Genomic DNA, 26,056 nt, shown 5'->3' with positions numbered 1-26,056 from the left:
GGCACAACCTACCTCCAATAGAAACGCCGTATTTGACACCTGCCCCGCCCCCTGCCACAAGTATCCTCCAATCACAAGCCTCCCCGCCACAGCGAGCATTCTGGGGTGACGCAGCGAGTTTTTTTTTCCGGACGGCAGAGAGGGCGGGCGGAATAATAGAAACAAATCGGTGCCGAAGAGGGAGAAGGCGGGATATAAAGCCGGGCTGACTCCTTCCGTGTGCGCGCAGGAGCAGGCAGCGAGTCCGTGTGTGTGGGAGTGCAGGCAAAGGAAACTTCCGCTGGTGGTTCCGGTCGCTCCGTTTTCCTCCTTCATCATCTGTCGGTGGATGCAGCGCCTTCGGGTCTAAACCAAAGGCAAAACAGTGGAGGCGCCAAAGATGCCGCAGCCCAAGTCGCGGAAGATCGCCATCCTCGGGTACCGCTCCGTGGGTGAGTGTCTCGGCCGCTACACGTGCGTGGGTGCTGCTGCCCACATGTCCTGCCGGGCTGAGGGTCCCTGGGTGATAGGCCTGGCTGGTGACCTCTAGCCTAGTGCCAGCCGGTCCTCCTGGCACCTCTGATTGCCGCTACTGCCTTCCCAGTGATGTGATCTCGGGGTACATCTGACGGGTCTCCAGGGTGGTGTCTTATGTCAGGGGCACCCCCTGACTGGCATTATGGCATATGTGGTCTGAAGGAGTGGGCACAGGTACCATCGTCACCAGTCCTGATGAACGAGTGCCCATATGGAGAGGCACAAGTCTGCTGCGGTCCCATCAATGTCCAGGTCCTGTCTCCTGGAGGCCTGTCACTTGCATCCCTTCCCCGAATTCCGGAGGCGCCTGTATGGCCTAGAGCAGTGATGGCGAACAGTGCCCAAACTGCACCCAGACCCCACTTATTTATCAATGTGCCAACACTGCCATTTACCCTGAATACCAGTATAGTGGATCTTCCATGTACTTTATCATTTAGCTATAATAACTGGCCTACATTCAATGCACTGCCTGTGCCGTTCATAGTGCGTCCTGCGCCGATGAAGGGCAGGAAAAATCTAAGGCATATTAGGACGCCATAGACTTTTTCCAGGGTGCCCATTGAGTGCTCTGAGTGCCACCTGTGCCATAGTGGCCTAGAAGGAGGCTTTAGCGACTCTCTTCAGGTCATAGATCGGAAGTGGATTTGTTCAAATACTCCGATGTTAATGCCGTTTCCGTGGAGTCAAACGTCATCTCGCGTGAGACTTCGGTGAAGGACTTCAGATTCCAGATAGGAATACCGCTGTCAGCTTCAGTTCTGTACCAAAGCCGGCCTCAGATTCCAATTTTAAAATGTATTTAAAGATGCCAGTAGTAATTTGCCAAAGTTTCCTGTGACTTCAGAGATATGAAGTTTGGCTCCTTGGAGCCAATACACTTTAATGCTGTATGGAAACCATTGACTTGTAGAAGTTTTTGAACAAATTAACTTTGGATCTATGATCGAGCCTACCTATAAGCCTCCTCATGCAGATTATGGTACCCCCCCCCCCCCTTTCCTTGTGGCTCGTGGGTAGGCTTTGTCAGTAGGTGCGGCCCCCACCTCTGAGGCCTGGCAGGATACCGCCGGTGTGTGGCCTCTGCATTCACTGTGTGGGACTTGTGAAAATGGCAGACCTATAACCATGAAGGGAGTAAGCTTGGCGTATGTTGCTTCCCCTCCACTCACAGGGGGACCCTGTGCTCTAGATGGGAGCGGGTCCTGAAGTTGTAACTGCACTGATTGGACATGACGCATTCTATCGAAGTATCCAGATGGGACAACCCTTCTAAAGGGCCTATTAAACTAGGCTTCTTGCTTGGTAGGGTTGATTATGCTGATTGTAGTGATATGGTGCTTTTCTCTGTAGCATTCTGGGTTGCTGAGTTATGAACTCAAATCGGGCAGTTGGAGCATCGAGGGGTGGGATGTAGCACCTTGAGCATCGCTCCAGCTTTGTCCATAGTGCTCACTACACCCCCCTCCCCTTGGATTGACGGCAATAGACTTCACATCTGCCGCCTGCGGTGTTGTGCACAAACTGCTTGCTGAGCAGACTCAGTGGAGACCCCTACGGCGACAGAGGAGGAATGCTCCTGGTTGGGACTACATCGTCAGCGCCTGTGCATTTGCTCTGCTGTTGAATAACTAGAAGTCCACCTAATGCAGCAACCCGGAACGCAAAGATAAATATTTCCATCAGCAGGATCAACCCTACCAGGGCAACATACCTGATTTAATAGGGTTGACCATGCTGACAGAGGCTCTATGAAGGGTTCTTTACATCTCTAGCAGTGAGTGGGACTGAGCTGCCATCCCAGGCACATCAACCACCAAAAGTGTGGAGCTGGACCTGGCACAAGCAGTGTGAGTCCAGTCCGCTCATCAATGGGAATGCCAAGATTGGTACCCAGCCTGGTCTGAGATTGATGGCCTTTTCAAAGTTGTGTGTGTATATACATACATCTTCGTTACAATACTGGAATGTGTGGGCTCCTCTGAGCCAAAATGATTACTTCGCGAAGTCTCGCAAGACTTCAAGTAATTTCAGAAATTAATTTCTACTGTTAAAACCTTTTCGCTCATCCCTTACGACAGCCATTACTGATCTTCACATTCTGTTGTTACTTTTGCATTCTTGTCCTTTTCTTTTGTAGAGGTTATCCAACACGTAGCACCCCTCCCCCGGGGCCCAGATCTGTGGTATGGCGTCTGTCGGCACAGTGTTGGGTGGCTGCTGCAGGCAATAGTCGGCCCACTTGCGGCGGAGTGGAGAACGCCAGAAGCTTATGAATATTAGCGCTCCTGTAGGCGTCAGGCAGTCTGTAATCTGCGACTAGGACTGGGCAACGCATCCTATTTGTTCTGACAGTTGCCATCTTAGTGATGAGAAGAGATACCGGCCGTGTGTATTCCGCAATGTTCTCACACCCGTCAGTAGAATAGGGCATGTTCTGTAACTGGCATATGACATCCATGTGCTGTCTGTGTCCATTTAATAATGGTTAATAAAGTTTCTTAAAAATCAAATCCTATATACTGCTAAATGGTACTAACGAAAACGTCCTTTCCTTCTGCGAGGAGCCAGCCCACGTAGGGTTACATCGCCGGAAGGATGTGCAGACAAACTATTTTCAGATGTGCGATTACTGTGCAGAGGTATTAAACACTAAGGCTATGAGATCCGTTCAGGGCTCTCACAGGCGGTCTAAAATGGATCAGTTTTGCCCTAAAGCATTCTGAATGGCTAAGGATCCGCTCAGAAAGCATCAGTTTGCCTCCAATCAGTCTCCATTCCGCTCTGGAGCAGCGTTTTGTTGTCCGTCTGACGAAACTGAGCCAAACGGATCTGTCCCGGCGCACAATGTAAGTCAATGGGGACGGATCAGTTTTCGCTGGCACAATAGAAAACGGATCCGTCCTCCATAGACTTTCAATGGTGTTAAAGATCATATGGATGCAGACTGTTGTATTATCTGAACGGATCCGCACCAAATGAGTGTGAAAGTGGCCTTATGTGTATCTGATAATGTAAAGTAAATCAATACGTTGTATGTGCCCCAAAAAGTGTCACTAAAGTACAATTCAGCCTGCAAGAGAACAGCGCTAATACGGGCATGTCATCGGAAAAGTGAAGATGGGCAAAAACAACTTCCTGTGGCCTTAATGGCAGAATAGTACTTTACATGTTAAAGTAATACCCAGTGGGGGTCCCCCAGGCATCCAGCAAGTGGGGGTCCTGTTCCCCTGTCCTAATGCACTAAATTCTCTGTGGGACTGCAGGGGAGCAGGAAAAAACAAGGGAATGTAGATGATCATCCTTGGGCCTCATGCACACGACCGTATGTATTTTGAGGTCCGCAAAATACAGATGGCGTCCTTGTGTTCTGTATTTTGCGGAACGGAACAGCTGGCCCCTAATAGAACAGCGCTATCCTTGTCCGTAATGCGGACAATAATGGAATAACCCTTTTAAAGGCCATTTCCAGGATTTGGCTAATCTTTACGTAAGCCCCCGGTGTATAGTACATTTGGCGACTCTGGTCCTCGGCTTGTTTTCTTCTGGCCGGTGTACGGATAGAGACGTGTCCTCAAGTGGCCCAATGCTGCTGAGGCCGGTCATTGGTTGCAGTGGTGCATGTGACCCTTGGCTGGAAGTAAACTGGTTTGGAACGGAGCTAGAGCTTTGGTGGGCAGGTTAGTATGATGGTTTCCTTAGGTACCACATGCTAGTGGGCTTGTTTAAAAAGGGGCCAAAACCTGGAAAAGACCTTTTTAATTTGGAGGGGGGGGGGGGGGGGGTATAAAGATTTTGATGGTAGACAATATTACCCAGACCTAGCTTGCCCATTACTCCTAGTTTATACTCGTTGGTTTCCAGTCGGTAGATATTGATGACCTGTTTTCATTAATGGGTTGGATTTACAGGTGTTGTCCCACAAGTGTGACAATGAGATAAATGGCGCATTTGAAATTAAGTGTAATTGCCATATACATAATAATTTTTATGTACATTACAGTTTCCTTTCTGGTAGCGCCCCCTGCTGTGTGGCCTTCTATCCTGCAGCTTCCCACTGACGCAGATGAAGCGTCCAGACTGAATTCATAGATGTATAGCTAGATCTGAGGCTGTATCTGGGCCCATGTAGTAAAGGCTTCACCAGGCATCCAGGGAGGTGCTACCCACAGGAAGGGAAGAAAGGGCTCCTGCGCAGGGGCCCGTGCTGTGGACCGCAAATGGCCATTCACGGGCACTGCCCGCATGCACTCAGTTTGAGGATGTGGGCCCCTTGACTTGAATGGGTCTATGATCTGCAAGTTACGGCCAAAGAAAGAACATGGTCTATCTATTGCGGTGCGGAGCCATGGACCCGAAAGCCCACAGAAGCAATCTGTATAGTGCTTCCGTGGAATTCCAACCTGTCACTCCGCAATTCAATGGGTCTGCACCACCGCCAGTGTCCGTATATTGTAGACCAGCTATTTGCGGTCCGCAAGACGGGCACGGAGCCAGTACGGTCGTGTGCATGAGCCCTGAGTAAAGAAAACGGCTTAAAATTGGCGCTATACCTCTTTAACCATAATATTTAAAGGCTATGTACATCTTCGGGGGCAATTGTTAGGATTACATTTTACTCATTTATTGAGCTGTTCTGTCAAAGGGTTAACTGTTCTAACTTTGTGCTTAAAGGGCTTCTGTCACCCCACTAAACAGTTTTTTAATTTTTTTGGTTAGTTATAATCCCTATACTGCGATTTATGCATACATACTGTAATCAATCATTTTGGTTCAGCAGATTGTTAAAAACGTACTTTTAAAATATGCGAATTACCTTGCTACCAGCAAGTAGGGCGGCTACTTGCTGGTGGCAGCCGCATCCTCCTATCCTAAAGACGCCCCCTCCGCATGTCGCTTGACAGGGCCAGCGGACGGGATCTCTCTCTGCTGGCCCTGTCTGCATTCAAAATCTGGCGCCTGCACCGTACCTGTCTTCAGTCGGCGCAGGCGCACTGAGAGGAGGACGCTCGCTCGGCCGCTCCTTCCTCAATGTGCCTGCGCCGGGTGTAGATGTGACGTCATAGGCGCAGGCGCATTGAGGATGGAGTGGCCGAGCGAGCGTCCTCCTCTCAGTGCGCCTGCGCCGGGTGTAGATGTGACGTCATAGGCGCAGGCACATTGAGGAAGGAGCGGCCGAGCGAGCGTCCTCCTCTCAGTGCGCCTGCGCCGACTGAAGACAGGTACGGTGCAGGCGCCAGATTTTGAATGCAGACAGGGCCAGCAGAGAGAGATCCCGTCCGCTGGCCCTGTCAATCAACATGCGGAGGGGGCGTCTTTAGGATAGGAGGATGCGGCTGCTACCAGCAAGTAGCCGCCCTACTTGCTGGTAGCAAGGTAATTCGCATATTTTAAAAGTACGTTTTTAACAATCTGCTGAACCAAAATGATTGATTACAGTATGTATGCATAAATCGCAGTATAGGGATTATAACTAACAAAAAAAAATTAAAAAACTGTTTAGTGGGGTGACAGAAGCCCTTTAACCCTCATCTCTAAATTACTAAGAGGTCATAAACACTTTAACCCTTTCAAGACTGGGTTTTTTTTTTTTTTTTTTCAGGACTTGGTTCACTTTCTAATGGCACCAGTTACAGTTGCATGAAACGTGGGGGAAGCAGGGGAAAGTATAGAAAAAACGCATTCATTCTGCCAGTTTTTTTATATTTTTAAACTGTTTCCTAGGCGGTAAAATTTTTACCTCTTAATGAGTACAATGCAATAATAAAAATGCTCCAAAGGTGTAGATTGCCTGTAATCTGTGGGTGGTCATGTTCATGGCGCTAGGTTACCTTGCATGTATCTAGCTCGCAGACACAGATCCATCACCTGATGCCATAAGGTAGTCGGCCAGAAGATTCTTCTACTTCCAGAACAGTCATGACACATTGGTAATGCCACGTTGTAATGTTTTCCTGACATGATGACATTTCGGGTCTGGAAACATCAGTGCAGGACTCGGGTGACCCCATGGCTCGCCGGCATTCTCTCCTTTCTGTAGCTTCAGAATGCTGACCTTTCCCACAGTCCCAGAACAGTCAGGGACATCACAGGCTTCTCCTCCTCTCCCTCCACGGCTCATGCACTGAGACATGTTGGGTCTCTAGGTGGAACCCTCTGAGCAAATTGGGTGATGGTCCTCACATTAGGCTCAGTGTGGCATCACTTTTTTTTGAGTTCCAAGGACGTCTCTTGAAAAGTGGGCAGGCGGCGTTGCGGATGTTTGTTCTCTTAGGCCTCTTTCACACGACGTATGGCTTTTTTTTTTTTTTTTGTATTTTGCGGTCCGTTTTTCACAGATCTGTTTTTCCGTATGGCATATACAGTAATTGCATAGAAAGAATTGGGCTGGGCATAACATTTTCAATGGATGGTTCCGCAGATACGGAAGACCTACGGAGTACATTCCGTATGTGCCTTTTCTTTTGTTTTTTGTGGACCCATTGACTTGAATAGAGCCACGGAACGTGATTTGCGGGCAATAGGACATGTTCTATCTTTCAACGGAACAGAAATACGGAAACTGAATGCATACGGGGTTAAAAAAAAATTATTTATATATATATATATATATAATATTTTTGCAGAACCATTGAAATGAATGGTTCTGTATACGGAATGCAAAAAATCAACCCGCAAACGGGGGAAAACCCTACCGTGTGAAAGGCCTTATTCTGTGTTCACCTTCAGTTCTTGGTGACAGATTGCCGTGAGCTCCAGGTCTGTAGTTGCTGGCTATGTTCAGTTTCATTTTGGGCACCATTGGCAGCAACGTATCGCCTAGCCACAGGATGGGGGACAAAAGTATCATCTGCTGGGGCCTCCACTGATCACTGGAATGGATCAGGCTTCAGGTGCATGTTCGCCGCTCCATATAAATGGGAACACTGGCCTCTGCTCTGGTGATCGGTGGGGGCAGCGGTTATTCCCCTCTATTCTGTGGGCAGAGGATAAGTTAATAGGGCAACCCATTTAAAGGTGGTTTTCTATCTTCTCAAATGTCCACAGCATGGCCCCTTCAAACAGAGTCGTACTGTGCCAGTCCTCCATGGTGGTCATCTTCTAGTCCCTGCACTGTTTAGTTGTGGCGGTGCATGGTCATGTGCACCAGTCTGGCTGGAGCGGTGTATGTGACCATGCACTGCTGGGTGTAAACAGTGCGGGGACTGGAAGATGTAGCCAGGACTAGGTAAGTGGGGATCTTTTCGTTTCAGGGGGCAGGTTGCAGGCAGTTGCTAAAAAAATTGTAAAACCCCTTTAAGTACTAAATGCATAAACAATAATTCCAGTACTTTATTTATTCCCTTGAAACTGTTACCAGTGAGAACTATAGAGAAGTCTTCTATCGCTGCCCCTTCTCCTCCTCAGTCCTGAGACTAGCTGGAGCCTCCCCGCTTTGTCCTATATGTAGTAAGATTGTGTGCTATTAGGCGCTCTCCATAATGAGCCCCCCCCCATAACACTCACATTGCTGAGAAACCCACAAAAAAAATCCCAGAGCCATATTCATGTGTGGAAGGATGACTTCTCAGGCTAGGTCCTCAATATCCACTCTGCATTCCTACTGGACACCGGCGGCAGAACGGATGCAGATGTACCGCTCTGTTCAACGGGCAGCGGCTCGCCACGGCCTCCTCACTTTGCATGGACCCATGCCTCTGGCTCCATTGTCAGACCGCTATTAATCTGATATTGGTGACTTATCCTCAGGATAACTATCGGAGACGATGGGTTGGCACTGAGGTTTGCCCATGGTGCGTACATCCAGGGAAGAGGTCCCACTGGTATATAGTGAAGGATCACCGCCACTCACTTTCTTGGTGCTATGAAGAAACTTTTATTCAAAGCATGATGGTATCGGTGACTACTTTCAAATTGTAGTATGAAAAAAGGCTGAGGCTTGAGCTGAAACGATTCGCTGATGATCCTATTATGCTTTGAAGAGGCTCCATTCACACGTCTGTAATAATGGATCCGCATCTGCTCCGCAAATTGCGGAACGGGTGCGGACCCATTCATTCTCTATGGGGACGAAATGGATGTAGACAGCAGTGTGCTGTCCGCATCTGCAGTTCCGGAGCGTGCCGTCTATCTTCTGGTCCACGGCGCCGTAAAAAAACAAACAAATACAACATGTCCTATTCTTGTCTGCAATTGCGTACAAGAATAGGCATTTTTATGGGGGTGCCGGCCAGGTGTATTGTGGATCCGCAATGCACTACGGACGTGTGAATGGACCCTAAAAGTTTCTTCATATTGTCAAGAAAGTGTCAGTCCTTCTTGGTTTTATTCTCTGGATAAGTCCGCGGTATAGTTGACCCCCACCACCGCGGCCGCGCTCTGGCAAAAGTTGGAGCAGGTCAGTAGAACATTATAGGGGCTATAAAGACCCCTCACACAGATGGTACTTGCCTCTCTCCCCGGCACCCGTGTCACTATGTGCCACTGCATCTCCTAGTTGCACAAATGAAAACCTTTTGGGCGGGTGGGGGTCAGCCAATAGCAGGCCGTGACGGGAACGAGCCTCCCTAGCGTCACCCGCAATGCTAGAGGCTTGTCCCACTGTGGCCTGGTATTGCCTTGCCTCACCCCACCGGATGGAAACGGGGGACACGTGCTGGGGAATGATGGCAGAGGGGCCCAGGCATATGGGGGGCATTATAGGCCTTGGACAACCCCTTTAACCCATGCTCTGTGTTGGATTTAGATAAAATAGCTTTTTGTTTTCTAGCACTTCATGATTGTGACACAACGGTGAAAGCGACTACCGGTATATTTCTGTACTTTCAGGATTTTATTTCCAGGTTTAGTGTTCCTTTAAAAGATGTCTGGCATGAACTGAATTTTGGGATCAGGTTTCGTTAGTTAACCTGGATGTCAGCTCTGTGACCGAGCCCCGGGGACCTTTCAGGTTCAGACTGTGCTATTTCTTCATGTCTTCTCATAATGTACGGTAATTGTTTTTCCTTTGTGTTCCAGGAAAGTCTTCACTAACCATCCAGTTTGTTGAAGGACAGTTTGTGGACTCCTACGATCCGACAATAGAGAACAGTAAGTGTCCGTGTTTTGTCTTCCACTGTTCTGCTATTGAATTGGAACGCTACTTCTGCCCTAAAAAAGCTTTCTGGCATTCACGGGGCATTACCGTGTCCCCTGCAGGAAAAAGTGACAATGCGGCATCTAACATTGGCTCTTGTTTTCTACCCCCTGACGGAGGTTCTGGTGTCGTCAACTAGTAAAACATGCAGCGTTCAAATACCAGCTTGCACGTCCGACATACAGATCTATGTGTTTTTTTTTTTTTTTTTGGTTTTTTTTTGTATCTGTTCATTTTCTGTCCTTTAAGCCATCTTTACAATTCAGTACCGGGTCTCCTTTAAAGGGGCTGTGGCAGGTTTTACCTTTTCCCGTATTCACAGAATAGGGGATGAAAGTGAGCGGTAGGACGATCTGCTTTGTCCTCCACTGATTCCTTGTATGAACTGAAGTTGAGTCTGCGCTCTGCCACTCCAATCCTCTCGTGGCAGCTGAGGTTTGCTGGGCACTCCTTTCGGCGTCCCCTTGTCAGTACCATGGATAGTTTGGCACAACCCCTTTAAAATGTAACTGTAGACACACCACTGAATACTCGGGTTCTAGAGTGGGTCTTAAAAATGCAGTTATGTTCCATTAAAATGAATGATTTCTGTATCTCCAATAAGGCCTCATGCACACAGCTGTTGTGCGGCCGTTATGTGATTTGGGGACCGCAATTTGCACGGGCAACGTCTGTGCAGCGGCCGGGACTGAGACCCATTCAACTTAAATGGGTCCACACTGCAAAAATAGAACTTTTTATTTTTTTTCTATTTTTTTGTTTTTTTTGTTTCGGTGCTGGGGCACAGGCAGAACCCCTATGGAAGCACTCCGTAGTGGTTCCGTGCCGCAGTTCCGCACCGCAGCTGCGGACCCAATCAAGTGAATGGGTCCACATCCTTGATGCAGGGAGCACATTGCCGGTGCCCGCATATTGTATACCCGCTGTTTGCGGGCAGCAATACGGCAACGGCTGTGTGCATGAGGCCTAAAACTGTTGCTTTTGAAGTGAAGAAATTAAACTTGGAGGTCCAGTGCAGACATGGTTCTTGGTATAGTAACTGGACTAAAGAATTGTATAAAAATTGTTGGATGTTCTTGAATGCTAAAAATGTCAGTACATCTGTCGGTGATTTTTACATGTAAACTATAGCGTGTATATGTATAGAAGGCTACTTTCACACTGGCGTTTTGGCTTTCCGTTTCCGAGATCCGTTCAGGGCTCTCACAAGCGGTCCAAAACGGATCAGTTTTGCCCTAATGCATTCTGAATGGAAACGGTTCCGATCAGAAAGCATCAGTTTGCCGCCGATCAGTCTCTATTCCGCTCTGGAGGCTGCTTGCAGCGTTTTGGTGTCCGCCTGACGTGGAGGCAAACGGATCCGTCCTGACACACAATGTAAGTCAAGGAGGACAGATCCATTTTCGATGACACAATCTGGCACAATAGAAACAGATTGACTTTCAATGGTGTTAAAGATGGATCCGTATTGGCTATGTTACAGATAATACAAACGGATCCGTTCTGAATGGATGCAGACGGTTGTATTATCTGAACGGAAGCGTTTGTGCGGATCCATTTACAGCAGGAGTTCACTATTCTCACTTGGCATCAGGGGTTGTGGCCTTCTGCAACCCATGAGGTTTACTATCATTTCCCACAAACTGGCTTAGGCCTCATGCGCACAACCTTATGTTTTGTGATCATCAAACTGCGGATCTGCAAAATACGGATACCAACCGCATGCTCTCTGTAAATTTCTCACTCCCGTCACTAAAACTTCCTATCCCCAAATGGACAAGAATCTGTCGTGTTCTAAGGTTAAGGAAACTGCCAATACGGATGTGGCCAGCGCACGGATGACATCTGTGTTGTCAGAATTGGTGGCAAAAAAAACAAAAAACCCTGAAAGGGGTTATCCAACCCCTATAATGCCCGGGCCCGTCACACAGGTTATCCTTGCCTCGCTCCATGGCACCTGCGTCACTTCTGATGCCCGCACGGGAACAAGCATTGGCCTCCCGTCGCCTGATGTTTTAATCCACGTGGCGGGCCTCAGGAGCTACGTGGGTGCCTGGAGCAAGGCAAGTACAACCTGTGTAAGGGGCCTGGGCATTTTGGGGGGCATTATAAGGGTTAGATAACCCCTTTTACAAGCCTGCCTCTTAATAAACTTAGGCTGGGTTCACACCTGAGCGTATTCGATAAGCGCTGTTTACAGGCGTATTTTGGGGCGGTTTTGTATTTTGGAAACGCGCGTCGTACGCGCGTTCTTGCTATTGACCACAGAGGCGTACAATGAAAAACAGGTGTTACACGTGACAATACGCTCCAAAGAAGCTCCTGTACGCGCTGTAAAACACTCAGGTGAGAACCATGCCCATAGAGAAACATTGGTTCTTGCCTGTTGAGCGTTTTATAGCACGTAGGAACGTGCTGTAAAACGCTCAGGTGTGAACCCAGCCTTAGTGCGTCTTTTTCCAGTGGTCTTTTTTTTTAAGTCTTGGTAAATCTGTCCCTTTGAGTAGAAGACCCTTTGACGGTCTTTTGTGGTCATTGGGACCACTAAGGATCCAGGGTCACTTTACGTTTTTCAGAGGGTTACGCAGGAGCAGAGTAGTCAGCATCGCAGGATCTCCCAAACCTCTGCAGTAGGTAACTCCACAGGGTTAATGGCTCCCTCCTATCCTGGGTATGGCTGAGACTGAACAACAGGCTGATGACAAACTCCCTGAACCCTCTGGTGCTATTCCACGTTCACCTTTGAGCCACCTGGCTGTTCTCCATACACTGCCGGTAATAGGGGGAGTTCCGTTTCATTGGAACCTCCTGACTTCTCCACCATCACTTGGCAGCTGGAGCCAGGAGGGGCCCTGTACTAATGATGGGGTTGTATCCAGTTTCAGCCTCTAATCAGAAGATAAATGGATGGAAGAAGAGCTTCATCTTTAGTCTGTAATGTGAGCAGACTGTTAGGAAGGAGGCATTGCTTCCCGACAACCTCCTGCTCGTTTACATGCAGCGATCTCCTCCACAGTATAGGCAGGAGCGATTGCTAATGCCATTGCATATCCCCATACAGAATCACTGTTTATCGGCAGCAGAGGCCGTTTAGACACCACAACCTGCTGCTGGCAAACAATGGTTTAGGTGACCACATGAACGATCCTATTACCCGATAAACTAGGCGTTTCGCTCATTAATGGGGTAGTCGGCAGCACCGCTACACCAGCAGATTATCGCTAATAAATGTTCGCACAAATGCTTGTTTGCGATAATCTGCCTGATGTTTGGGCAGTGTAAAGGGGTTCTCCAGGAATTGAAGGGGTTGTCTCACTTCAGCAAATAACTTTCTCTATAGAATAAATGCTAGTACAAGCCACTTACTAATGTATTGTGATTGTCCATATTGCTTTCTCTGCTGGCTGGATTCACTTTTCCATCACATTATACATTGCTCGCTTCCATGGTTATGACCATCCTGCAACACATCAGAGGTGGTTGTGTTTGCACACTATAGGAAAAAGCACCAGCCTATGCGCTCCCACAGTCTCGGCCACCAGGGAGGCCAGTGCTTTCTCCTGTAGTATGCTGTAACCATGGAAACAAACAGTGTATAATGTGATAGAAGAATAAAGCCAGCAAAGGAGGCAATATGGACAATCACAATACAGTAGGAAGTGCCTTGTATCAACTTTCTACCTGATAAATGCCACGAGTTGGGGTCCATTTACCCATCCAAGTGCAGACCCGTTCATTTTCAATGTGGCCCCAAAAGATGCGGACAGCACAGCGTATGCAGTCTGTCCTGTCCCTCCTCTCTGTACGTCATGTCTCCTCGTGAATGCTATTTCCACAGAGATTCTACTGAACATCTTATCAGATATTCAGGATCATAATCCCTGACAAGCAGAGAGGAGGATGAGGCAGCTCTTTAGCTCAGTGGTCTGGAGTAACTTGTCCTTCTGTGTGATTAGGACAGGTCTGTGTGTACTAATAGAATGGCAGCCATTTTTATTTATTTTTTTCTCCTGATTGCTCCTAAGACAAAACAAGCCATAATATTTGATAAAGTAATATTTAGGTATCTTAATTCCTGGAGAACCCCTTTAAGGCCGCCTTCACATGAGTGATATGGGTCGTCAGGATCTTTTCAAAGAAAAACTGATGGGTTTTGCATGTAAGTTGAATCGGTATATTTTTTTCTGTGATTGTGCTCAGTGTGTGCATTTTTTCCGCCCGGGTTGTTTTTCTTCACGCATGAAAAATGCATGCAATCTACAACTCCTATCTCCTGGCAACCATCAGAGAAAACCGGATGCCTTCTGTTTTACACTCGAGCCCTGTTTGCTTCTTTGGCGCCAGGGCTGAGATACACCAGTCGGGCAGAGATGATGCGTGGATCGGGAATCGGTCCACATGCTATGCAATTGCTGCACACGTCACATCCAGCCTGAAAACTCGCTCGTGTGACAGAGCCCTAAGGGTGAGTTCACATTGAGTTTTCTGTGCTGAAGAACAAACAAATCAAGTGCCAGACCGGATTCTGGTTTTAATTCTACTCGCTTCAATGGGATTTATGGATGCAGAATTGGTGCAGAATCCACGCCAGGAATGGACTTGTGGTTATAATAACTGCAGCGCTGAAGGAGGAAAGGAAGGTGCAGTGTAATTACAAGTATCGGCTCCGTCACCTGAATGGAGCGAGAACTTCTATTCTTCTGCTGCAAGGGAGACTACGTGTAGTGTAATGGAGCACCACATCTGATTAGCAGGGGGGTGCAGGGTGTCGGACCCCCACCGATCACACTGATGACCTGTCCTGAGGATAGGTTATTAATATAAATGAGCTTCATAACCTGTTTAATGTAGTTGATTTAAGAATGGTGGAATTTCATGGACCCCACCTATGTAGTTATGTACCTACTATGGGAGGTGAATTGCACTTGCCAAAATCTGAGCTGGAAAAACTGTGTGAACTAAGGCTACATGCACATGACCTTATGTGTTTTGAAGTACCCATGCGTGTTTTTTTTTTTTTGTTTTTTTTTGGGGGGGGGGGGGGGGCTACGGAATGGACATACTGATGGGGAACAGCACACTGTGTGCTGTCTGTTTTTTGTGGTCCCATTGAAAGGAATAGGTCCGCATCCTGTCTGCAAAAAACTGACACTGAAACAAACAACGTTCGTGTGCATCTAGCCTAAGGCTAATTTCACACATTTTGTCTGACTGTGCATAATTTTGAAGCAGTTTCTGCAATTTTATTTTTTCTTGACTCTCCATAAGGGTTCATTCACATGTCCATAGTGTATTGTGGATCCTCAATGCACCCCCATAGAACTGCCTATTGTCCGCAATTGCGGGCAAGAATAGGACATGTATTTTTATTCCAGCGCCGCGCTCCGGGAATGCAGACAGCTCACTGTGTGCTGTCTGCATCCATTCCTGCACCATAGAGAATGAATGCGGAACAGGTGCGGACACATTCTACGGGTGTGTGAATGGACCCCTAGGCTGTCATTGTCAGACTGCAGTACTCTGGCCCTTTCTCTCTGGGGTGTCCTGAGACCAGGACTGTCATCGGCTTAGCCTGGCACAGGTGAAGCGGGCATGTAGTAAGGGGCTACTAGACAGTCGGTGCATGCAGGTCAGTAATGGGTCATCCAAGACTTCAGAAGACCTCAGCGTGGCTGACCCTTGGTGGGGTTCATACTTACCTGGTCCCTGCTGTGGGTTCTGGCTCCATTGCTCCGGTATAAACATCCTGTTGACGGGGCCGGTGGCTGCAGTGTTGACATGTCACTGGGTCACATGGGTGACAGGTCACCGTTGCAGTGATGACATGGTGCCCATCAACAGTATGTTGATGCCAGAGAATCGGGAGCAATGGAGCTGGGACCAGGCAAGTATGAACCCCCCTTTTTTTTTTTTTTTTTTTTTTGCAATGAAAATTGGCTCTGCTGATGCAAAACTGGCTACAACAGGGTCTGGTGGTGCCATTGAAAGGAATAGGTCCGTGAGTCCTCGTGGGATTAAGACTGTGTAGTCCCCGGACTGTTCCAGGCAGGGTCATGTGGCCATGAGGGTGAAGCCAGGTGTAGTTTGCCGATTTTCACAGTATTCTGCCCATATTAGTTGCCATTTGAAGTCCATGTGCACAGACATCACTGTGGAAGAAGCTCCTGTAACCGCTGCAGCTTCTCTCCGCTATCTCACTGTGGCATATGGGCGATCCGCAGTGCAACCAGTGGCTGTACCTGAAATTGACTTCATAATGTGTCCTGTTAATGCGTGGCTCTGATGTATACCACGTTTCTATCTTCTAGCATTTACTAAACAGATCTCTGTGAATGGACAAGATTACCAGCTTCAGCTAGTGGACACTGCTGGCCAGGTAAGTGTGTAGAAATGTCAGTGCTGGGCCCTGCTCACATCCCATCCATATGGCTTCATTGACACGCTGGATCGGTGTCATTTATGGGTGATGTTTGCCATTGAATAACTACAATCAGAGTGTGGGTTTTTATTTTTTTATTTACTTTTCTCCTCTTTAAAGGGGTTCTGCACTTTGTTTAAACTGATGATCTATCCTCTGAATAGGTCATCGGCTTCTGATCGGCCGGGGTCCGACACACGGGACCCCCGCCGATCAGCTGTTTGAGAAGGCAGCGGCGCTCCAGAAGCGCCCCGGCCTTCTCACTGTTTACTGCCGGCCCAGTGACGTCACGACTAGTATCAACTAGCGTGGGCGGGGCTAAGCTCCATTCAAGTGAACAGCTTGGCCCCGCCCAAGCTAGTTGATACTAGTAGTGATGTCACTCAGTCAGCGGTTAACAGTGAGAAGGCTGGGGCGCTTCTGGCACGCCGCTGCCTTCTCAAACAGCTGATCGGCGGTGGTCCCGGGTGTCGGACCCCTGCTGATGTTCTATCCAGAGGATAGATCAGTTAAAACAAAGTGCAGAACCCCCATAAGGATTAGTGGAAAGCAGCAATGACCACCCCATTGTAACATTATGGTTGGATAGAAACAGTTGTTTAGTCACAGGACTATTAGATCAGTGACATGCAGACCTTTCTAAGCTTTCAGGCTTCCTACCTTGAATAGGCTGCATAAATAGGCCCCCATCCCCCCCTTTTTTTATTTTTTTTTATTTTTATTTTTTAGGGGTTCTCTCCCTCCAGCAAGTGGCATTTATCATGTAGAGAGAGTTAATTAACACAAGCCACTTACTAATGTATTGTGATTGCCCATATTGCCTCCTTTGCGGGCTTGATTCATTTTTTCCATCACATTATACACTGCTCCTTTTCATGGCTACGACCACCCAGCAATCCATCAGCGGTGGTCGTGCTTGCATAATATAGCAAAAGGTGTCGGCCTCTCAGGAGGCCTGGACTGTGGGAGCGCACATAGGCTGGTGCTTTTTCCTATAGTGTGTAAGCACGGCCACCACTGCTCCAGCCTATGTGTGCTCCCACAGTCCAGGCCTCCTGAGAGGCCGACACCTTTTTCTATATTATGCAAGCACGACCACCGCTGATGGATTGCTGGGTGGTCGTAGCCATGGAAACAGGAAGTGTGTGATGTGATAAAGGAGTCAAACCAGCAAAGGAGACAATAAAGACAATCGCAACACATTAGGAAGTGCCCTGCATTAACTTTATGTACGTGATGAATGCCGTCTGCTGAAGTGACCACTTCAGTTTGGAACACGTTGAGTGGTCTCTGAACCCCTTCCCCGTCTCTGCTGCACCGCTACTTAGGCTGACTTGCTGTGATTGAATTAATTAGATCTGTTGCTATGGGAACAGACGTGGTCCTCCTGCCCGGCTTGATGTGAAATCTTCTGTAATTGTGTGGATAAAAGGGATTTGTTTTGTTTCCTAGGATGAATTTTCCATTATTCCTCAGACGTACTCCATAGAAATAAATGGATACATCCTTGTATACTCGGTTACCTCCATCAAAAGGTATGTTCTGTGGAAGGTTACGATTTTTGGTGTCCCTGGAGGTGGCTATTGGATTTTGCAGTTGGGCAGGTGCCATATGCACGGCACGTTCCCATGGGGAAAATGGTGACCACTGTTAACCCCAGCAGAGCTGGAGGCCATTGATTTAATCACTGATCAGCCATAACATTAAAAACCACCTAAATATTGGGTAGGTTCTCCTTGTGCAGTCATCTAGGCATGGACTCCAAGACCTCTGAAGTCGTCTTGCGATTTCTAGCACAATCTTGTAGGCAGCCGATCCTTGCAATGTGGAGAGCTCCATATATCTGGTGCTTGATAGAATTCAGATCTGGCGAATCTGGAGGCAAAATAAGCTCTTTGAATTTGGCATGATCATCAAACCATTCGTTAACCATCTTTGTAGTTCAGCCTGGCTTTATCTTGCTGAAGGTCACTGCAATTTAAGAATTGTTGCTATGAAGGGTGTATTTGGTAAGTGGCACATGCCACATCTTCATGAGTGCCATGAAAGTTTCCCAGCAGAAGATAATCCAGGGCACCACACTGCCTCAACTTGCCTACTTCTCATAGTGCAGTCTGGTGCCATCTCTTCCCCAGGTAAGTCGTCCACTCGTATGCAACCATCCACATTTGTTAATTGGATTGGGATTCATCTGACCAGGACATCCTCTTGCATTGCTGCATGGTCCAGCTCGGATGCTTGCATGACCTTTGTAGGCACTTTTGGTGGTGGACAGGGGTCATCGTGGCCATTCTTTTCGATCTGTGACTGTTGTGACCCCTTTCATAGCTAGCAGTGACTCTCAGCAATTTGCTTGTTCAGCTCTGCTTTGGGTTGGACCTGAAACGGTCTAGCCTGCGCTCCCCATAAGCATTAGAGCCCTGGGCACCCATGACTGTTGGCAGTTTACGGTTTCTTTCCTTGGTAGGTAGTAATCATTGCATACTGTTTTGGAGATGCTCTGACCTAGTTTAGCTGTCACCGTTCAGCCTAGTTAACGTTGCTCAGATCCTTTTTATTTCACTTTTTTTCCTGCTTCCTAAACATCGTCTGCCTAATATCAGTCAGTAGGTGCCCTTGTCATGAGATGTTCGCGTCACCTGTCAGTGGTTTTAAACGCTGTGGACACATTGAGGCAGGGGTCTTTTCCTAAAGGCACATTTAGGGGTTATTCACATGAGTGGTCGCCATGCCTGTGTTACGGACTGTAAAACACGGTCATCGACTGTGTGGCCTATTTTTTTTGCAGTGCGGAGGCACAGACCCGAAGGCCTGCGGAAGGATATCTGAGTGTTTCCATCTGTGCCTTCACTCTGCAAAAAATAGACAATGTCCTATCTTGCCGTATCTTGTGGATCGCGGACCCATTCAAGTCGATGGATCTGCAGCATTTAGTTCACATGGCTGGTGTATGTGTATTACGGACCTGCTGTTTGCAGTCTGCAACACGGGCTTGGCGACCATACAGTCTTGTGAATGAGCCCTTACTCAGTGCCAAACAGTTATTGGGAAGGATCTGACAGTTGCCTGCTCGTCAGTGGAGGTGAAGAGCTGCGTGTACATGCAACGATCCTCTCTGCTGGTTAAGGATGAACCATGGCTGCTGTCATTACTTACCCTCATGCAGACTCATACTAATGTATCATAGACCAGTGGATGAGATCCCTGTTCACTGCTGGAGGCTGCACCTAACTTATGATGAGGCTTGCATCTCGTCCTAAATTTGGCGCAGCTCCAGCAGTCTGCGCCTAAACTGAAAACTACACTGGCATCTAGTTGGCATGGGGGAAATGATAACGTCCCACTGTTTCTGGGCAGGATCTGCTCCCCAGAAACTGAGGTGTCCGCAGCAAAGTTCATTTCATTCATTGAACGGGCATTCTGCTGCTTCATTGGGCGATCTGAACCTACACCCAAGCAGATTATAGGGGAGCGAGGGTTCATAAAAACATTTGTTCCCTAGAATGAGCACAGTGTGAATGCGCCCTAAAAGCTCTCAAACACTCACTTTTTTCTTATGTTTAATAACCAGTCTCTTCTCTTTTCAGCTTTGAAGTGATTAAAATTATTCACGAGAAGTTGTTGGATATGGTGGGAAAAGTCCAGTAAGTTGTCTTGCCTTTTTTGAAATCCAGTCCCAGATTTTTATTTTCCTTCCATCACCTCTACTGACTGTATCTCTCTCTTCCAGGGTTCCTATAATGTTGGTTGGAAACAAGAAAGATTTGCACATGGAAAGGTTTGTATCAGTCTGTGGCCTTACACGTGTGTGTACATGTAGGATATAGTGAACTATAAATGTGGAAAGACTGAAGCAATGAATCTATTCAATCATATTTATATAGAACATATTATAAAACCAGTCATTAACCTGCCACAGAATTGGCCTTGTTGCCGGTGACCGTCACTCCGTTTACCTTCCAGGTTTCTAAAGCCGTTTTAAGAACTGAAAGCTGATCTCTGGTTGCAGTGGGCACCAAGGGGTTGGCTCATCCCGCAGATTGGCATATCACTGCATGTGCAGTCATTCCTCCAGTGAAGGACCGCACACCACGCTTGATTGGTGTGCTCTCCATCAGTATGGGATTTCCAAAAATGGCCAAGTGTGCGCACGGATATTTTAAGTCCAATAGCTGTGAAAGAAGAGCGCACCGCACATGTACGCCACATCTTCATTCACTGCTGTGTGGTGAATGGAAGGTGGCCGCGCTTGCACAGTGTGCTCTCCGCGTAAGCGCCCTGTTCTGGAGATAGGTGTGGGACCTGCTCCTATCTGACATTGATGGCATATCCTAGTGATGTGTTAGATGAGACAACCCCTTGATGTGTATGCAGAAAATCTGTAGGTAAAAAGTGTGGAAAAACAAGATAAAAACCACATGCTATGTATTGCGGTTTTTGATGCCGATTATCTGTATTTTAATGACTACTGAAGTTTATGGGGAAAACAACAATAATTTAGCTGAAGAGCCTCACAAACAAATGACATGCTGCCGATTTTAAAACCTGCACCACAGGTCAGTTTCCGTATGTACATGAGATTTGGGAGATCTGATTAACTTTGCTGGTATGGGCATGATCCTCACTTGGGCTACCTGCACACTTTGCCGATTTTCATGAAGACAAACTGCAGCGTAATGCAGCACCAGCAAAGGGAGTGAGATTTGAAGTCTTATGTACAATTTTTTTTTTTTTTTTTTTTTTTTTTTTTTTTCTCCTTCTCCCTGTGTGTAAATGGACCATGGTCAGGCTGTTGAAATCAGCAGCATGTTACTGGTTTGTGTGGATTTCATTGTTTTTAATGCAAAGTATGAGATGGGGGCATTGAAATCCATATGAAACGCATGCAGGTACGAACTTGGTTGTGGAAACGCAGGGAAATCCACATGGAATTTCTATCGCAACCCACTCGTATGTCTGCGGGAAACGCGCTCCATGTGGGAACACTATTTTCCCGCCTGAGCTCTGCTCATGTAATGGGACCTCAGCATTAGAGTTCAGGCTGCGAAACCACGTGTTTCCCGCAGGCAACGCTCATCAGAAACTTGCCTTAAGATGATAGATCTGCATACATTTCTCTGACTGTCCCATTTGACGCCTGGAAAAATCATGTGCACGAATGGCCCTGCTTTGTCAGAGATCTGGTGCGTCCCCTTGACTTTTCCCTTACTGTGTTGTCATTGTTGTCTATTTGGGGGTGGATTGACTCGGTGTTACTATTATACATGGTTCTTTATGCTGCGTCTCGTAAAGTCATGTATTAACTACTACTTGAATGTGCCTCTTAGAGTGATCAGCAATGAAGAAGGCAAGGCCTTAGCAGAGTCCTGGAACGCAGCATTCTTGGAGTCTTCAGCTAAAGAGAATCAGGTGGGTTTTGAGTATTTGCAAACCTTTTTATAAGTGGAGGTTTTCTATGTTTCTATATAGTTAAAGGGGTTTTCTGAGATTGAGGACCCTTTTTGATGAGGCAGGGTGCAACAATTACTAAAACAAACTAGTTCCAGTGTGGTTCTCCCTCCTCCACCAGACTGGAAGTGTAATGTGCCATCTACACAAATCACTGCTGCCACCTAGTCTTATTCTTGGTATGTGTGCAGGCATGGCAACCGACCATTGCCATTGATTGGCCAGCAAGGGTGACGTGCATGTAGGCTGCATATCACACTTCTGGGGGACTGAAGATGGAGAAGGAGCTCTGCAATGGAACTGGAGTACCAGCGACAGGCGAGTCTCTCCATCCTGGGATGCCTTAGCACAGCATCCTTGCTCTTTAAGAACTAGTTCCTGTGTGATCCTACAACAGAGTATCATGGCGCCTAATCTTCCCTTACAAAGCTTCAGACTACAATCCCTAGCTTTCCTGCTGTGAGTTTGTGCTTGTGTACTGATTGGCTGCCTGATATACCGTCCGGTCACGTCCCCTCTACTCGGTAATCACCAGCACACTGACACTCCCTGTGTTTCATAAGACATTTAGCTAGAGAACTGATAGCAGCACACTGAGCATGCTCGACCTAACAAAGGCTCAGAACTACAGGTCGATGCTGTGGTAATTTAGGAGGAAACACAGTGGGAAGAAAACTACTTTGATAACTACTAGGGATGAGCGAATTTCATATTTTGACATTCGTTTTTTGGTTCATGTTGTGGTATAATGCAAATTGCGTTATGGATTCCATTACCACGGATCATAACGCAATTCCAGGAAAGAATGCATAGCGGTCAGAATGCCTTTGAATGAATAACGGAATGCCTCTAGTCATAGAAGTCTATGGCCTGCCTAACTGATCCGTCCGGTTTTGGTAATGCAGGAGAGGACTCCAGCATAACTTAGACCGGACGGATCAGTTATGCAGGCTATTATGACTGAATGAATAACGGAATGCCTCTAAAGGCATTCTGACCGCTATGCATTTTTTCATGGAATCGCGTTTAAGTCTGGAGAAAGCCGATTGGTTGGGGTGAGGCTGCGTGTTCCTGAGATCAGATGAATGAATTCTGTGTGGTTAGGGAGGGAGGTCTTAGCCTCAGGGTAAGGCCTCTTTCTCACCGGCGTTGCATGTGAGGGCCAGGCAAGATGCGGGTGCGTTGCGGGAAAATGCAGTTTTGTTTTTGTTTTTTTTCCCCGTGTGAGTGGAAAGCAGTTTGCACGCGTGTGAGAATCACCCTGTTTGGTACCCGAACCCAGACTTCATAGAAGTTCGAGTTTGGGATCGGTGTTGTGTAGATTTTATTATTTTCCCTTATAACATGGTTAAAATAATAGCATTCTTAATACAGAATGCTTAGTAAAATGTCCATTGAGGGGTTAAAAATAAACAAATTTAACTCTCCCCATCCACTTGATCACGTAGCAGAGCTCCTTTCTACTTTCTTTAGGACCTAGCTAAAAAAAACTTTGATGTCACTGCGCTCATCACATGGTCCATCACCGTGGTGATGAACCATGTGATGAGCGCAGTGATGTAACCACAGGTCCTTTTCATCAAAATAGAAGACATGCCAGGCTGAGTGTTCAAGTGGATTAAGGTGAGTTTATTAACCCCCTCCATCACTAATAAACTCACCTTAATCCACTTGATTAGTGATGGCGGGGTTAATAAACTCTCCATCCATTTGAACACTCAGCCTGGCATGTCTTTCTTTTTTTGATGAAAAGGACCTGTGGTTGCATCACTGCGCTCATCACATGGTTCATCACCTTGGTGATGGACCCTGTGATGAGCACAGTGACGTCATCAAAGGTCCTTTTAGCCAGGTCCTGAAGAAAGTAGAAAGAGGAGCTCTGATCAAGTGGATGGGGTGAGTTAAATTTTGTTTATTAACCCCTCAATGGACATTTTACTAAGCATTCTGTATTAAGAATGCTATTTTCCCTTATAACCATGTTATAAGGGAAAATAATGATCGGGTCCCTATAGTCTCCTAGCAACCATGCCTGAAAATCACACCGAATCCGCACTTGCTTGCGGATGCTTGCAATTTTCACGCAGCCCCATTTACTATGGGGCCTGTGTTGCATGAAAATGCACAATATAGAGCTTGCTGTGATTTTTCACGCAACGCACCAGTAATGCGTGAAAATCACCGCTCATGTACACAGCCCCATTGAAGTGAATGGGTCCAGATTCAGTGCGGGTGCAATGCTTTCACCTCATGCATTGCACCCGCACAAAATTCTCGCCTGTGTGAAAGGGGCCTAAGGGCATTGGCGGCCATCTTGAGAAGATGGTCAGAAAGAAGTCTTGAGGAGCCGTTGCTATGGATGGAACCTTATTAAACAAGTAGTATGTGAACACAATTGGTGATTATGGATTATCACCGCAGCAGCAACAACATATATGAAAATTGAATTTTTGAGTAAAAATATGACCGTTATCCTTTTAAGGGGTACCCAGCCATATGAGTGCACTTCTGTTTCACTGAAGGTGGCCAATGCTAGATGGCAGATGAAAGAAAGATGGCGACTTGAATGTTGGCTTTACCAGAGCGTGTATGGTGTGGAGAGGAATAGTTCTTGCTTAACATCTATGAAAAATGTACAGCCACCTTATATAGCGTCGGTCACCCTCCCGACATCTTTTAGTAACTACTTGCTCTATCGTTTCTGCGGAGCCGTGGAACAGAACCACGGATGCAGTCGGCACACGGCGGCCCCACTGACATGAAATAGGTCTGCACACGTTCATATGGCCATCTGAATGGGCCCTAATTTGACATTATGAATTACTAGCAGTTTGCATTAAAGGTCCATCTGGGTGTTGGCAGTTACTGCACAGTCTGACAGTGGCAGCACCAATTGGATAATGTCGGGCCGTGCAGACGCTCCCTTCCCCCGGCTAGTAACGCCCAGTTAGACCTTTATTGCAGACTTCATTCATTCATAAACTTGTAAATGGGATAATGCAGGAATGCCCACAGTCAAAAGAATAGAAGCTCCACAACGGTTACATTGGGCATGTAGTTAGTAAAACCGACATGTCAGGAGAGGGCATGGGCCCTCTTTAAACTTGCTGTCACAACGTTTTTTTGCTTTTGTTTTTCAGACTGCTGTTGATGTATTCAAAAGAATAATTTTGGAAGCAGAAAAAATTGATGGTGTAGGTTCACAAGGGAAGTCTTCCTGCTCCGTAATGTAATTCCACTACACAAGCTGTGGACACTGGGAAAATATTCTACTTGAATAAGCAAACTGCCTGTTCTACTTCAAAACTAGGCTCCTCTGTTAACTGTTCCCCTCCCAGCAGAGGTGTTAATGCCAGCAAGGCCTTGAGACCTCTTCTGGGACTGCAAAGGTTCCAGGGATGTTAAGATAGGGATGGTCACAGCCGCCTTTTTCTTTTCTTATTTTTTTTTTTTTTGTTCAGATTCTGCGAAGATCTGATTTCTGGGCAGATGCCTACATCTTCACCACCTCTCCAATCACGCACTTTCAATTTGTATATCATATTTCTTAATATTCTGGCCAATACTTTTACTGACATTAATTTTTCAGTGTAGTTTGTTTATAATCATGTAATCAATTCAATCATGCCTATTAGATTACCATTTACTTAATCAGGCTTCAACGTCAGTGTTTCTATCATTGTTCAGTGTAAACTTGTAAATAAAACAGCTGCAGACCTTGTGATCGGGTTTTCTTCTGTCCTCACCGTATACTGAAGATTGGTAACCAGCAGGGTGGATCTGATTTAAATCACTAGTCAGTAAGGCTTGCTTTAAATCAGTTTTCTACATAGACTAATTCTTGCTGGTATAACTTCTAAAAATCTTTATCTACTTGCATATTATAACAACTTTTCATATTAGTTTGATTAGGTTGATTCTGCATTCATAGGTTTGTAGAAGTTAGCATTAACGTATTTTTGAAGAAGAGGCATGTGATCTCTGCTGAGTCAAATTCAGTTTTGAGAACTGCAAAAGTAAACCAAGCATCTGTGATATCTTGTAGGCAGAGAAACTACCCAATCTTACAAAAACCTCAGGAAGAGCATGACATTGTGAAATGGATTAATGGAATTTATTTACCAAAAAAAATTAAACCTATACAGCCTTATTCTACATAATTAAAAAACGAATCTTTATTTCATGAGGTAATAACCTTTTGGATGGTAATACAGTCCTGATCAAAAGTTTAAGACCACTTGAAAAATGGCAAAAAATCATATTTAGCATGGCTGGATCTTAACAAGGTTCCAAGTAGCGCTTCAACATGAAACAAGAAGAAACATTTTTTTGAGCATTCAATTTAATGAAAACAACTGATAAACTGAAACAGGCTGTTTTTCAGCTGATCAAAAGTTTAGGACCACACCTCAAAAAAAAAAAAAAAAAAAAAAAAAATAAACCCCCCAAAACAGAAATCCAACTTCCAAACATGAACTCAGTAATGAGTAGCTCCGCCGTTATTGTTTATCACTTCCAAAATTCGTTTCGGCATGCTT

At 46.5% G+C, this 26,056-nt stretch overlaps 1 protein-coding gene across 2 annotated transcripts; it reads left to right on the top strand.

The window, feature by feature from the left end:
* The first annotated feature begins 73 nt into the window (after window positions 1-73).
* RHEB (Ras homolog, mTORC1 binding) lies at window positions 74-25,239 on the top strand. Of its 2 annotated transcripts, XM_040434115.1 has the most exons (9): window positions 81-219; window positions 259-431; window positions 9,535-9,606; window positions 15,961-16,028; window positions 17,523-17,605; window positions 19,658-19,714; window positions 19,801-19,848; window positions 21,398-21,479; window positions 24,659-25,239. In XM_040434115.1, exons 2-9 carry the CDS (start codon window positions 380-382, stop codon window positions 24,749-24,751), a joined length of 555 nt encoding a protein of 184 aa, XP_040290049.1. In that variant the 5' UTR covers window positions 81-219; window positions 259-379; the 3' UTR covers window positions 24,752-25,239. The 2 variants fall into 2 exon arrangements, with proteins under 2 accessions (XP_040290047.1, XP_040290049.1); XM_040434113.1 differs by having other exon boundaries at window positions 74-431.
* Window positions 25,240-26,056: the final 817 nt, after the last annotated feature.

The sequence above is a fragment of the Bufo bufo genome, chromosome 5 (assembly GCF_905171765.1).
Source record: "Bufo bufo chromosome 5, aBufBuf1.1, whole genome shotgun sequence".
Taxonomy (NCBI): domain Eukaryota; kingdom Metazoa; phylum Chordata; class Amphibia; order Anura; family Bufonidae; genus Bufo; species Bufo bufo.
This window is presented reverse-complemented; position numbering and strand designations above follow the sequence as displayed.

What these genes read in the sequence shown, in the direction of transcription:
- RHEB (XM_040434113.1), top strand. Translation starts at nt 380, where the DNA reads ATGCCGCAGCCCAAGTCGCGGAAGATCGCCATCCTCGGGTACCGCTCC. An exon ending in CCTCGGGTACCGCTCCGTGG is followed by an intron (nt 432 to 9,534) that starts GTGAGTGTCTCG and finishes TTTGTGTTCCAG; the next exon opens with GAAAGTCTTCACTAACCATC. An exon ending in CTTCAGCTAAAGAGAATCAG is followed by an intron (nt 21,480 to 24,658) that starts GTGGGTTTTGAG and finishes TTTGTTTTTCAG; the next exon opens with ACTGCTGTTGATGTATTCAA.